Source organism: Aquarana catesbeiana, linkage group LG01, assembly GCF_042186555.1.
Source record: "Aquarana catesbeiana isolate 2022-GZ linkage group LG01, ASM4218655v1, whole genome shotgun sequence".
Lineage (NCBI taxonomy): Eukaryota > Metazoa > Chordata > Amphibia > Anura > Ranidae > Aquarana > Aquarana catesbeiana.
This window is the reverse complement of record NC_133324.1, coordinates 500,947,302-500,960,575: the sequence shown is the minus strand read 5'-3', so window position 1 is coordinate 500,960,575 and position 13,274 is coordinate 500,947,302. Positions and strand designations below refer to the sequence as shown.

The following is a 13,274-nucleotide window of genomic DNA, read 5'->3' as shown; positions in this document are numbered from 1 at the left end:
CACAGCAACCTGGCGGATCTCTCTTTTTCTTCAGAAAAGTGAGATTGCCTCTAATGTAAACTGAATTGAGGGGCTACGGCATTCTTTTATGAACACTATTTTCTTCCTATAACATACATATATGCTTTAATCTTCCATAGCATATCATGGAGTATGGGTTGTGATAATGATGTTAACTACTGACTGCATGTTTTTTCGAAGTTACCTTCTAATTGTATCTGCTGCATACCCTTTAATAAAAACTAACATTAAAAAAAAAAAAAAAAAAGACACCGGCAAGGCAATGGCATAATGTGCTAGTATGCATCGCATACTAGCACATTATGAAATACTCACCTTGGAACAAAGCTGTACGCCACCGCTAAGAAGGCTGACATGTTCCCCTTGTCTTTCTTCTGTGTTTGCGTGCTCCGGCTATGTGATTGGCCGGAGCCACTATGACGTCACTCTCATGCATGCACGCAGGAGCCCTCGGTTCCGGCACGAAGCTCTGAAGTTCCGCCAAGATATGCCGGACCTTCACAGCGCATGCACCAGTGATGTTACTAGCTGCATGCAGGGTGAATATCTCCTAAATGGTGTAGGTTTAGGAGATATTAATTTTAGCTACAGGTAAGCCTAATTATAGGCAAGGTAGGTAAAAATGACCAAACGGGGCTTTAATTGTTTTGCTCTAAACAAGAGCAAATATATACACACCCAATTAATTAAAACAGGCAGACATTTTACACAAGCTTTATTATAAAATGGAAGGTTTTCAGCACTGCATAGAGAGCACTTAAAGGAAATGTGTAATCGTTTCCGTTATTTTTAGATATGCATATAGATAGATTAGCTTGATTTTCTTTTAACTCATTGCTCATCAGTGCCACCTGTCAGTGCCAATCAGGGCCCACCAGTGCCACCTGTCAGTGCCCACCAGTGCCATCTGTCAGTGCCAATCAGTGCTGCCTATCAGTGCTTCCAATCAGTGCCACCTATCAGTGCCCATCAGTGTTACCTATCAGTGTTGCTTATTAGTGCCCATCAGTGCTGCCAATCAGTGTTGCCTAGCAGTGCCATCTATCAGTGACAATCGGTGCCCATCAGTGCTGCCTATCAGTGCAGCCTATCAGTGCCCATCAGTACTGCCTATCAATGCCCATCAGTGCCGCCTATCAGTGCTGCCAATTAGTGCCAATCAGTGCCACCTATCAGTGCCACCATGCAGTGCTGCCAATCAGTGCTGCTAACCAGTACCGCCTATCAGTGCCCATGAGTGCTGCCAATCAGTGCTGCCTATCAGTGCCCATGAGTGCTGCCAATCAGTGTCACCTATCAGTGCCAATCAGTGCTGGCTATCAGAGCTGCCTATCAGTGCCTATGAGTGTTGCCTATCAGTGCTTACAATCAGTGCCCATCAGTGCACTGAGTGCAGGGATGGGCAGTTGAACTCAGCAGCTAGGCACATTGTCTTTGGGGGCTGGCCTGGTGGGGCACAACTGAAATCTGTCTGTTTAATAATGCCACATGCCGATCTTTAGTATAATACGTAATCACCACACTACTATTTACAATAAACTACTGGAGGTAAATAAAAAAAGTGTCAGTTAGGGTCGGTTCACACTAGGACGACTTGTCAGGCGACCTAGTCGCCTGACAAGTAGCGTCCCGTTCAGTACAATGGAACCGTTCTAATCGGAGCAATGCAAGACGCTCCGACTTAGAAAAAGGTTCCTGTACTACTTTGGGGGCGACTTGCATAGACTTCTATACAGAAGTTGTTTTGCAAGTCGCCGTGGCAGTCGTGTGCAGGTCGCCTCGGTGAGGCGACCTGCAAGTCGTGCCACCCCTAGTGTGAACTGAGCCTAAAAGGCCTGCCACTAAGCACTGTTATGTGTTCCCACACCACAAAAAAAATAAAAGTGCAACGCTAACTTACTAATCAATAACTTAACAATAATTGTGAAACCCTCTAATGTATGGAAATCTCAATAAACTTCAATATTACCACAATACCGGTGATATGTAACATCACATATAATACACATCAAACTGAAAAAATAAATAAAAAATGAATCTTAGCAGGGATGGTGGAAACCCCTCCTATAGAAATTTGACATACAGATTAACTACAAGTGCAATAATGCCAGTGATATGTGATTTCACATGTAATACACATCAAAATGAGAATAAGACATCTTTTTTTTAACTTAGCAGGGATGGTGGAAACCCCTCTACAGATAATTGCAATAAAAATTAACTTCAAGTGCAACAACTTTTTAGTTGGGAGGTTCACACCATTATAGCACTTTGGAATTTTTATTGTTTAGATTGTTACACTTAATTTTATATGTTTTAGTTACTATTATAATGTGAATTTTTGCGCTTGAAGTAAATTTTCCACCACCCTTGCTCAGTCCATGTCTTTATGGACCTTGCTTTATGCACTGATGCGCAGTCATGTTGGAATAGGAAGGGGCCATCCCCAAACTGTTCCCACAAAGTTGGGAGCATGAAATTGTCCAAAATGTCTTGGTATGCTGATGTTTTAAGCATTCCCTTCACTGGAACTAAGGGGCCAAGCCCAACCCCTGAAAAACAACCCCACACCATAATCCCCCCTCCACCAAATGACCTTGCTCCACAAAGCAAGGTCCACAAAGACATGGATGAGCGAGTTTGGGGTGGAGGAACTTGACTGGCCTTCACATTAAAGTGGAGGCTGCGAGCCAGGCCTTCTCATCCAACATCAGTGCCTGGCCTCACAAATGCTCTTCTGGAATAATGATCAAACATTCACATAGACACACTCCTAAACCTTGTGGACAGCCTTCCCAGAAGAGTTGAAGCTGTTATAGCTGCAAAGGGTGGGCCAACTTAATATTGAACCCTACGGACTAATGCTCTGTACACATGGTCGGATTTTCCGACTGAAAAAATGCGATCGGATTGTGTTGTCAGAAATTCCGATCGTGTGTGGGCTCCATCGGACTTTTTCCGTCGGAATTTCCGACACACAAAGTTTAAGAGCTTGCTATAAAATTTTCCGACAACAAAATCCAATCGGTTAAATTCCGATTGTATGTACACAAATCCGACGCACAAAGTGCCACGCATGCTCAGAATAAATTAAGAGACGAAAGCTATTGGCTACTGCCCCGTTTATAGTCCCGACGTACGTGTTTTACGTCACCACGTTCAGAACGATCGGATTTTCAACTTTGTGTGACCGTGTGTATGCAAGACAAGTTTGAGCCAACATCCGCTGGAAAAAATCCATGGATTTTGTTGTCGGAATGTCCGATCAATGTCCGACCGTGTGTACAGGGCATTAGACTGGGATGCCATTAAAGTTCATGTGCGAGTAAAGGCAGGTGTCCCAATACTTCTGGTGATACAGTGTATATGTGTGTGCGCACGCCTATGATAAGTACACATTTTTTGCTGATGTTCAGGATCTGCTTTCAACTTTGCAATGATCCAAAATGTTACTTTCTGTCACACAGTTTAACAGTTTTGTTGGAACAGTATACATATAATAACATTACATTTGCAGCAATTCAAAATAATTCCGCTTTACTGATCCTTATCACAATGAAAGTCTATAAGTTGGCAGAACATAAATTATACTTCCCCTGCTGAATGGGCTGGCTGTTGAAACTATTAAAGTGTATGCCAAGGCAAAAAATTACATATGCAGTACAATGCTATATATGAATAGGTCTTACCCAGGGCCGGTCCAAGACATTGTGCTGCCTGGGCCCAAGAATGAAATGCCACCCCCCCCCCCAAAAAAAAAAATCCCGCCCACCAAAAAGGCCCCCACATTCATTATTTTATATAATAACTAAAATTAAATTTATCAGAAAATCTGATTAAAATGACATAAATCTATTCTCTATTATGTAGACGCTATAACTTTTATGCAAACCAATCAATATACGCTTGTTGCGATTTTTTTTTTTTTTTTTACCAAAAATATGTAGCAGAATACATATTGGCCTAAACTGATGAAGACATTTTTTTATAGCCAATATCTATAGGTAGGGGTTTTCACCACCCCTGCTAAGTTTCATTTTATACAGTATGTCTTATTTTCTGATGATGTGTATTATATGTGAAGTTGCGTATCAGAGACCGGTATTGTGGTAATATTGAAGCCTATTGAGATTTCCTTACATTAGAGGATTCCACCATTATTGTTAAGTTATTGATCAGTAAGTTGGCGCTGCACTTTTTTTTTGTGGTTTGGGAACACATAACAGTGCTTAGCCGCAGGCCTGTTACTGACACTTTTTTTACTTTACCTCCAGTAGTTTATTGTAAATAGTAGTGTGGTGATTACCTATTATACTAAAGATCGGCATGTGGTATTAATAAACATCAACAGATTTCAGTTGTGCCCCACCAGGCCAGCCCCCCATGGACAATGTGCCTGGCTGCTGAGTTCATCGCCCCATCCCTGCACTCAATGCACTGATTGGCACTGATTGGCAGCACTGACAGGCAGCACGGATTGCCACTGATAGGTGGCACTGATTGGCACTAATAGAAAGCACTGATTGGCAGCACTGATGGGCCCGGATAGTCACTGATAGGCAGCACCGATTGGCACTGATAGGCAGCACTGGTCGGCACTGATAGGCAGCACTGATTGGCACTGATTGGCACTAATAGAAAGCACTGATTGGCAGCACTGATTGGCACTGATAGGCAGCACTGATTGGCAGCATTTAGTGGCACTGATTGGCAGCACTGATGGGAACTAAATGGCAGGACTGATAGGCAACACTGATAGCACTGCTGATAGGTGGCACTGATTGGAAACACTAATTGGCACTGATAGGTGGCATTGGTTGGCACTGATATTAGGCGGCACTGATAGGTGGCACTGATTGGAAACACTGGCACTGACAGGTGGCACTGATTGGCACTGGCAGGTGGCACTGATTGGCACTGACAGAGGAGAGGAAGTTTCACACTAAGGCTGATATTGAAACTGTGTGTGACACTGTCATGTAACTTCATGCAGAAAGAGACTAGCTGTCAAAATTCAGCGGTGATGTCGGGGGTGGGCGGGACCCAGCAGCTATCAAACACCAGCCAATGGGATAGGATCTGGGCGGGGCGCTACGTGTATGTGGCCCCACCCCGCCCCCTTTTTAAAGCAGCCTAATCATTGGCTGGTGTTTGATAGCTACTGGGTCCCACCCACTCCCGACATCACCGCTGAATTTTGACAGCTGGTCTCTCTCTGATGTCGGGGGTGGGTGGGACCCGGGGTAGGCCGGACCCAGCAGCTATTAAACACCAGCCAATGATTGGGTTGCCTAAGTAAGAGGTAGGGCCACATACACGTAGCGGCCCACCCAGATCCCATCCCATTGGCTGGTTTTTGAGCTACTGGGTCCCGCCCACCACCGACATCAATGCTCAATTTTGACAGCTGGTCTCTCTATGCATTCAGTTACATTACATGACAGTGTCACACACTCAGAAGATCTTACAAGCAGAATGATCTGCTCAGTGCGAAACTATCTTACAGGCAGCAGGGGCTGCACACTCATTGGATGCAGCCTTTTACAGCAGTCCCACAGGCCACCCTCTTAAAATGCCACCTGGGACCATGGGCCCACTGGGTCCCATGGTAGGGCCTGCCCTGGTTTTACCCCTTAAGAGTCCCTGCAAACACACAAAAATTCCTGCTGATCTGCCAGGAATGCTGTCACTGCCAAAATCCTCTTGTGGACTGACAATCAGGACTGCCAATAGGAGATCCGGGCTTGGACCATATGAGGTCAGCAATAGGGCCCAGGCCCAGCTGAGGCAGCAGCAACTTCAGTCCTAGCATGATCACTGCATTTTTATGGTTCGATTTTTCCAGAGAACTGCAGATGGAGGCACACTCTTCAGTATTTGCAGGAGGTTAGTAAAGATGTAGGTAAGTCACCTTTTAATCTCTATTCTTCAGGAAATGGGGCAGGGTGCGGGAGCAGGCCCCAGGCAAGGACCGCTGGGCTTTAGTTGTTCCCAGTCTCTCAGTTTACAGTAGTCCTCTACGGTGTATAAGGAGACACCAGGCATGGAAGGGGGAGGGGAGGTCAGGTTAAAGTGTATGGGGACACATGGTTTAGTTTTTCATTTTCCTTGTAATGTCTTTTTATCTGCTGAAACACTCTCCCCTTAAAGCAGAACTCCAGGCAGAGAGCCTTCTTAATTCTTATGTAAAACGCTACCTGTCCTGAAGTTTTTCCCCACCTTCACATCACTGCTCATTATTCTAATATCCATACTTTTGTTCAGGCATGATAGTACAGCTTTCACTGTGCGTTCAGATAAGGCAGCTCACATTAGTGTTGTTTATTCACCCCTCCTCTCACTCTCTCCAGCTGCAGAACTGCTTACATTTTTGGGAACCGTTCACAAAATAGGTGCTCTGAAAATGAACAAGGAAAAAGGGTACAAACAACACCAGCATGAGCTACTGAGGGCCCAAACCACAGCAGGAGCTGCATACAAAAGTATGAATTTGTTAGTAAAAAGCAGCAATCTGGCCATGGAATAGACATCAGCAGAGGTATCTTTTTTACACAGCAAAAATAAGAAAAGACCCTTTGTTTGGATTTCTGCTTTGAGAAAGGTTACACAACTCTAAATGGTAGTTTCGAAAAACTACACAAGGTAATGCAGGGGCTTTCAAGATAACTCAGTATAGTCCTTTACTTGACAATTCAAGGGATATTAAAACTTTGCTTGCTGTACTTTCATTCTGCAAAACTGTAGTTTTGAAAAGAGAAAATATCACAACACTGAATGTGAGCAGGAATTGGAGTAGCTGGCTGGAAGAGTATCTTTAGAAGTCTTGACTGAAGTGATAGATATTTTGGAGCTTTTCCGAAACCTGTGCCTCACTTTGTCTCGAAATTCTTCTGACACATAATAATATACAAAGGGATCCACACAGCTGTTAATGGCACTTACAGTTAAACAGACCATGTAGACAGCATATAGATTTCCATAACTTTTCAGACAGTGCTTAGAGTAATGAATCAAAAGAACCACATTGCTGGGTGTTAAGAAGATTATCACTATCACCAAAACCAAGACACTAAGTTTTATGGCATGGGCATATTTTTCTCCACTTGATATCAGTGCTTGAATAACAGAGATGTAGCAGATGATTATGATCACCAGGGGTAAAATGAAGCAGACAACAATTGTAGTCATAAAATAATAAAAAAGATAATCCTCTTGCTCTTGTCTGGGAAGAGCATCATGGCATACTGTAATGTCAGCATTTTGTAATAGATAGGACTGTTGTATTGTAGTCAAAGGAATTGTACATAAAACAGAGATTAGCCAGGAAATTGAGCATATGGCAATGGCAAAAGCCTGACTTCTAAATCTTCTAGAGAAGAAAGGGTGGACCACAGCCAAGTACCGGTCAATACTGATGCTCATGAGGAGAAGAACTGAACAGTACATGTTCCCATAAAAGAAACTAGTTACAGCCCTGCACATTAGCTCCCCAAAGATCCAGTTATTTCCCATGAAGTAATAAAGTATCTTGAAGGGCAGCACCAAGATGAGTAAGAGGTCTGCCACTGCCAGGTTCATTAGGAAGACTGTAGAGGTCATCTTTTTGACTTTGGTCATCAAAACCCACAAAGCAATGCCATTGGCTGGTAATCCTACCAGAAACACTAAAGTATAGATAAACGGTATAACAAGGACAGTGATGGGACTTTTCAGATAATCCATGGATGTTGCTGAAATTGACAAAAATGTATTGTTTAGTTCCCCGCGGAATGATCGTGGAAATAATACATTCTCACAAGTAGTGGTGGCATTAGGCTCTCCTTCATTTAAGTAATCTGTAAAGATATGAAAGGTAAAAAGATAGATTACAACATTTTACAAGTATTTGAAAAACAATTACTGTTTGTATAAATTCCTTCCACATTTCAGTTGCTAAGAACATTGTAATAAAACCCCATTCAAGATCCTACTGCCATTTTGTAATTAAAGTGCCAAGTTATTAAAGACCAACTGAACTTTCAATTTCCAGACACATCAAAACAAAAGGTGTTCAAATATAAGTTTGTTTCTTTAGGAAACAGCAACAGCCAGAGTAGAAAAGCCTGTCCCCTTAAAGCAATCCTGCAGGTCTCTTACTCACAGAGGTCTGGCATGTCCCCTGCTGAGTCAGACCTATAGCTCTGCAATCAGCAAAGCTCATGCACTTGTCTGCAACCATTTTTTAGCTATTTGTGCAATGATATAGATTCAGACTGATATTACATACTGTATAGCCTGTTTATTGATGTTGTTTTATCCATTTTCTATAATCTATATTACTAAAAAGCAGTAGTAAACTGCCAAAAAACAAAACAAATTGGGCCCCTTCCGGTTTATCCTATAATGTGGTAGTATGCACTGCATACTAGCACATTATGACAGACTTACCTGCAAACCTCCAGTCCAGTTACCTCCAGTGCAGCACAGTCATGGCTCCCTCTGGGCTTCCATCTTCCTTCTGGGTTCGCAGGCTCCAGCCATTTGAATGGCTGAGCCCGTGATGATGTCACTCCTGCGAATGCCCGTGGGAACCTTGGCCACAGCATGGCGCTGTGCATGCCACAGCATACTGTGTGGTATAAATGCAAAGTGTCACTGTCCATGCGCAGGTGACACCATCAGCTATTGCCGATGTGAATATCTCCTAAGATGTTGTTAAAAAAAAGGTATGACCTCTTAGCCTCATACTCTGGAACCAACAAAATTAATTATTTAATTACCTTCTAAATTCAAAATGTAAGTGAGCAGCCCGTAGTGTAACCATAAAGTCAAATGTGAAAATAGAAATTAATACATTTCATACAGCGCTCAATAAACCAAATCATGTAATATAAATTACTCATATACACATATGTATGTGACAAATGATATAGATATACTTTGTAAATACAACAATAAAATTATAATGGTAAAGTCCATTAACCATCACCAATTGTTCAATCCAGTGCACAGTGAAAATACAATTCTGTGAATGGGAAAGGTGCCGTCCTCCACCAATCATCCGATCACATGACCCCTGAAGACGTCAGACGTACTGACGAAACACATCAGGTTACATATGTGATACATCACTTCCGCCATCGTGGTTGGAGCGCAGGTGGAACGCAACTTGGCGTACCGGCTTAATTTTATGTGTTCTTAATGGAATGAGTACATTTTCCAAATAAACGGCTACAAGCTACACTACGAGGAGTTTTCCTTTCTTTTTCTGATCGACAAATCTTGTTTGGCCTCATTGTTGGGGAGAGACACCTGTATTCGTTGGTGTTAAGATACTGAATATCTGGAGTCCGGAATTATACAGCTGCTGGAAGACTTCCACAGAGTTCCCCTTTTTTATGAACTTTAGTAATATGTTCTCAACTTCTTTGGTATTAAGCAATGTTGCAATGTTGCAATGTTGTTCTGTTAAAGGAATTGTAATGTGCTGCCAAGTGATGTCTGGACTAGTTTATCTGTACATTGGCCCTTTTCTGGGAAAGATCATTATATTATATTATATATTATCTTAAAAAAGTCCCGTTTGGACATCGTGATATACATTCTCTACTTATTTGACACATGTCATGGGTGTCAGATCCATCCGGTGAGTAGGATGTTTGCCTAGATTGGTGGAGGATGGCACCTTTCCCATTCACAGAATTGTATTTTCACTGTGCACTGGATTGAAGAATCGTTTGCTGGTGGTTCATGGACTTTAACATTATAAATTTATTGTTGTATTTACAAAGTTCATCTATATCATTTGTCCCATGCATATGTTTATATGAGTAATTTATATCACATGATTTGGGTTATTGAAATTTATTAATTTCTATTTTCATCTCCTAAAAGGTGCATGTTTAACTGCTTCCCAACCAACCGCCACAGGGATTGGGATAGCAGGCACGCGCACCTGCTGCACAACGGGGGTGCAGATGCTCGTGGCCAGCGGTCGCGATGACCGCCGGCCACGAGCGATCCTGTGCAGGAGAGACAGAACAGGGACGAGTGTGTGTAAACACACACTTCCCTGTTCTGTTCTGACAGAAGTGATAGATCGTGTGTTCCTATTAGCTAGGAACCATGATCCATCACTTCCTGTAGTCAGTCCCCCTCCCCCTTCAGTTAGAATCACCTCCCAGGGAACACAGTTAACCCCTCGATCACCCCCTAATGTTAAACCCTTCACTGCCAGTGACATTTTTACAGTAATCAATGCAATTTTATAGTATTGATTGCTGTATTATTGCCAATGGTCCCAAAAATGTGTCAAAATTGTCCGATGTGTCTGCCATAATGTCGCAGTCATGATAAAAATCGCAGCTCGCTGCCATTACTAGTAAAAAATAAATAAATAAATAAAAATGCTATAAATCTATCCCCTATTTTGTAGACGCGATAACTTTTGCGCAAACCAATCAATATACGCTTATTGCAATTTTTTTTTACCAAAAATATGTAGAAGAATACATATTGGTCTAAACTGAGAAAAAAAATATTTTTTTAATATATTTTTGGGGGATATTTATTATAGCAAAAAGTTAAAAATAATGAGGTTTTTTTTTCAAAATTTTCGCTCTTTTTTTGTTTATAACGCAAAAAATAAAAACCGCAGAGGCGATCAAATACCCCAAAAGTAAGCTCTATTTGTGGGAAAAAAAAGGACGTCAATTTTGTTTAGGTACAACATCGAACGACCGCGCAATTGTCAGTTAAAGCGACGCAGTGCTGAATCGCAAAAAGTTCTCTGGTCAGGAAGGGGGTATTCTTCTGGGGCTGAAGTGGTTAAGAGATATTCATTGTACCTACAGGTAAGCCTGATTGTAAGCTTACCTGAAGGTACAAGTTCAAAAAAAGAGAGTTTACTAACACCTTAGAGAGGAAGTAAACTGCTGTTTGTTTTTTTGCTTTTGTTTGTTTTTTACCTGCAAAGTAAAGACATAATGTGACACTCACCTGCAAACGAAGCCCTCGTCGTCCCCGCTGCAGGCCGCATCCATCTTTGGCCGTCTTCCTTCCGGGTCCGCTGTCTCCGGTTCTGTGACTGGCCGGAGCCTCATGACGTCACTCCCGCGCATGAGCACCGGAGCTGCCAGTCCCGACACAGGGCTCTGAAGAAACGGCACCTGCGGCCATTCCTTCAGAGAGCATGCGCCAATTATGTAATTGGCACAGTATACAGTAAATATCTCCTGAACGGTGCAAGTTTAGGAGATATTTACAGTACCTATCGGTAAGCCTTACTATAGGCTTACCGATAGGTACAAACATTAGAGGGAGGTTTACTTCCTCTTTAACCTATAGTGATTGCTGTTGTGTATTAAAGGGAAACTAAAGTCCTGCAATAAAACATTGCTAGGCAATAGAGTTTTGGGGAGGAAGAGTTGTACCTAGTAATTTTGTATTTTCTATGTACACTGCACAGCATAGTGTGTGCAATGTACACAATCATGGCTCATTCCCAACATCTGTGCATGAACAGGTGTTACATCATCAGTGGCCTCCCAGTGGAGGAGCTACGCGGGACCCAGGAGAAGTTGTGGAAAAGATGGTGGCAGTGGAGGTATCTATAAGCCTGGACCTCTTATCCCTGAAGGTAAGTGTACCATAATGCTATGCATGTTTTCACACTATGGAAAGAGCCCACCCAGCAGACACTAGTTCCACTTTTACGTGAACCTGAACTCATGATCTGTTTTACAGTATGTGTGGCTTCATGCCTTGTTGTGTATCCTTTTATAAAGCATTTTTTTTGTAAATCCATTGTAGAGTTTCTTACTTGGAAATCCTGTCAATAACAGAATTAAAGAACAAGTTACCAGCACTCCAAAAAATGTATTTTCATACTTTATTGTAAATGTACCAAATCACATAGGTCAAACTGCCATGCCAATGTTTCAGGGCATCGCAGGGTCCCCTTCCTCAGGGCAACTTGGTAAAAAAAATCCATTAAGAGGGGGGCAGGAGGCGGAGCCTGGCGGAGCAGACATGCATTGTTAGAGCTCCACACCGCTGAGGAGAAAAGAGAAGGACAAAGCGGAGCCTGCAGGCTCAAAAGGTATCCATTTGAACCTTTTTGCCCCAGGGAACAAACTGTGAAAGTTTGGGCAGGAAATATGGTACTGGGAGGAAACCGTGGCAGAAATAAAAATCACCTCACAAAGAGCTCACAGGCACTCACTGCAGCTGAAGCAGCTCCAGTCACCTCACAAGATACAGCATCAGGGCGCTCTCACAGACAGAAAATGTCACAGCAAGACTCTCCATTTGAGTCAGATACAGAACAAATCCTCTCACAAACTTCTCCACAAGCCTCCTCAGTATCCCCAGTAATATTATTACAATTTGAAAAGATGCTTCATAAGGCTTTAAAACAAACCTCAGACCAAATAACAAAAAGCCTAACCAAAGAAATAAGAGAGCTGGGAAACCGCACCGCAGCCTTAGAAATAAAAATGGATGAAATTGAAATTACAACCCAAGAAAATATAACAGAATTGGAACAATTAAAAAAAGAGAATTTAATACTTCAAACTAAGCTCAAAGATTACGAAAATAGAGCCAGACGTTCAAACTTGCGCATAAGGGGAATACCTGAAACTGTGACAGACCTGCAATCTACTATTACTGCTCTATTACAAGAACTAAAGCCAGATATCCCTATTGAACATTTAGAACTGGACAGAGTACACAGAGCCCTCACAGCCAAAAAGAAAGAAGGACCCCCACGTGATATAATCACAAAATTTCATTATTACAGAGCGAAAGAACAAATACTAATTGCTGCAAGAGAAAAAAAGGAACTTAATTTTCAAGGACACAATTATCAAATTTTTGCTGACCTATCCCAACTTACTATTACTAAAAGACGATCCATGAAACCCCAACTAATGGAACTGCAACGCCACAACATTATGTATCAATGGGGCTTCCCCTTTTCAGTCAGATTTAACTACCAAGGTACAATTTACAGAAGCAGATCAGCAGATGAACTACAACAAACCCTTTTAAAATTAAATCTGACAGAACCCACAAGCAGCAACACTCCCACACGCAGAAGAATGGCATCATCTTCACCTTCAGGCAGCACCCAGAAAATTTCAGAACAAAATGGGAATCATCATTCTCACAAAAGAGGCCGTTATGCCACATCATCCATGGACCAAGAAGATTCAATGGACTGACATCCTAATTCCTGATATCTCTTCATTTATTATACTAAGAGATGGTTC

At 42.2% G+C, this 13,274-nt stretch overlaps 1 protein-coding gene across 1 annotated transcript in view; it reads right to left on the bottom strand.

The window, feature by feature from the left end:
- Positions 1-719: 719 nt before the first annotated feature.
- F2RL3 (F2R like thrombin or trypsin receptor 3) overlaps positions 720-13,274 on the bottom strand; it is an 85,133-nt gene continuing 72,578 nt past the window's right edge. The window contains exon 2 of the mRNA XM_073592892.1: positions 720-7,856. Coding sequence (XP_073448993.1) covers positions 6,784-7,856 — 1,073 coding nt within the window. The 3' untranslated portion in view covers positions 720-6,783. The remainder of the gene's footprint in view (positions 7,857-13,274) is intronic.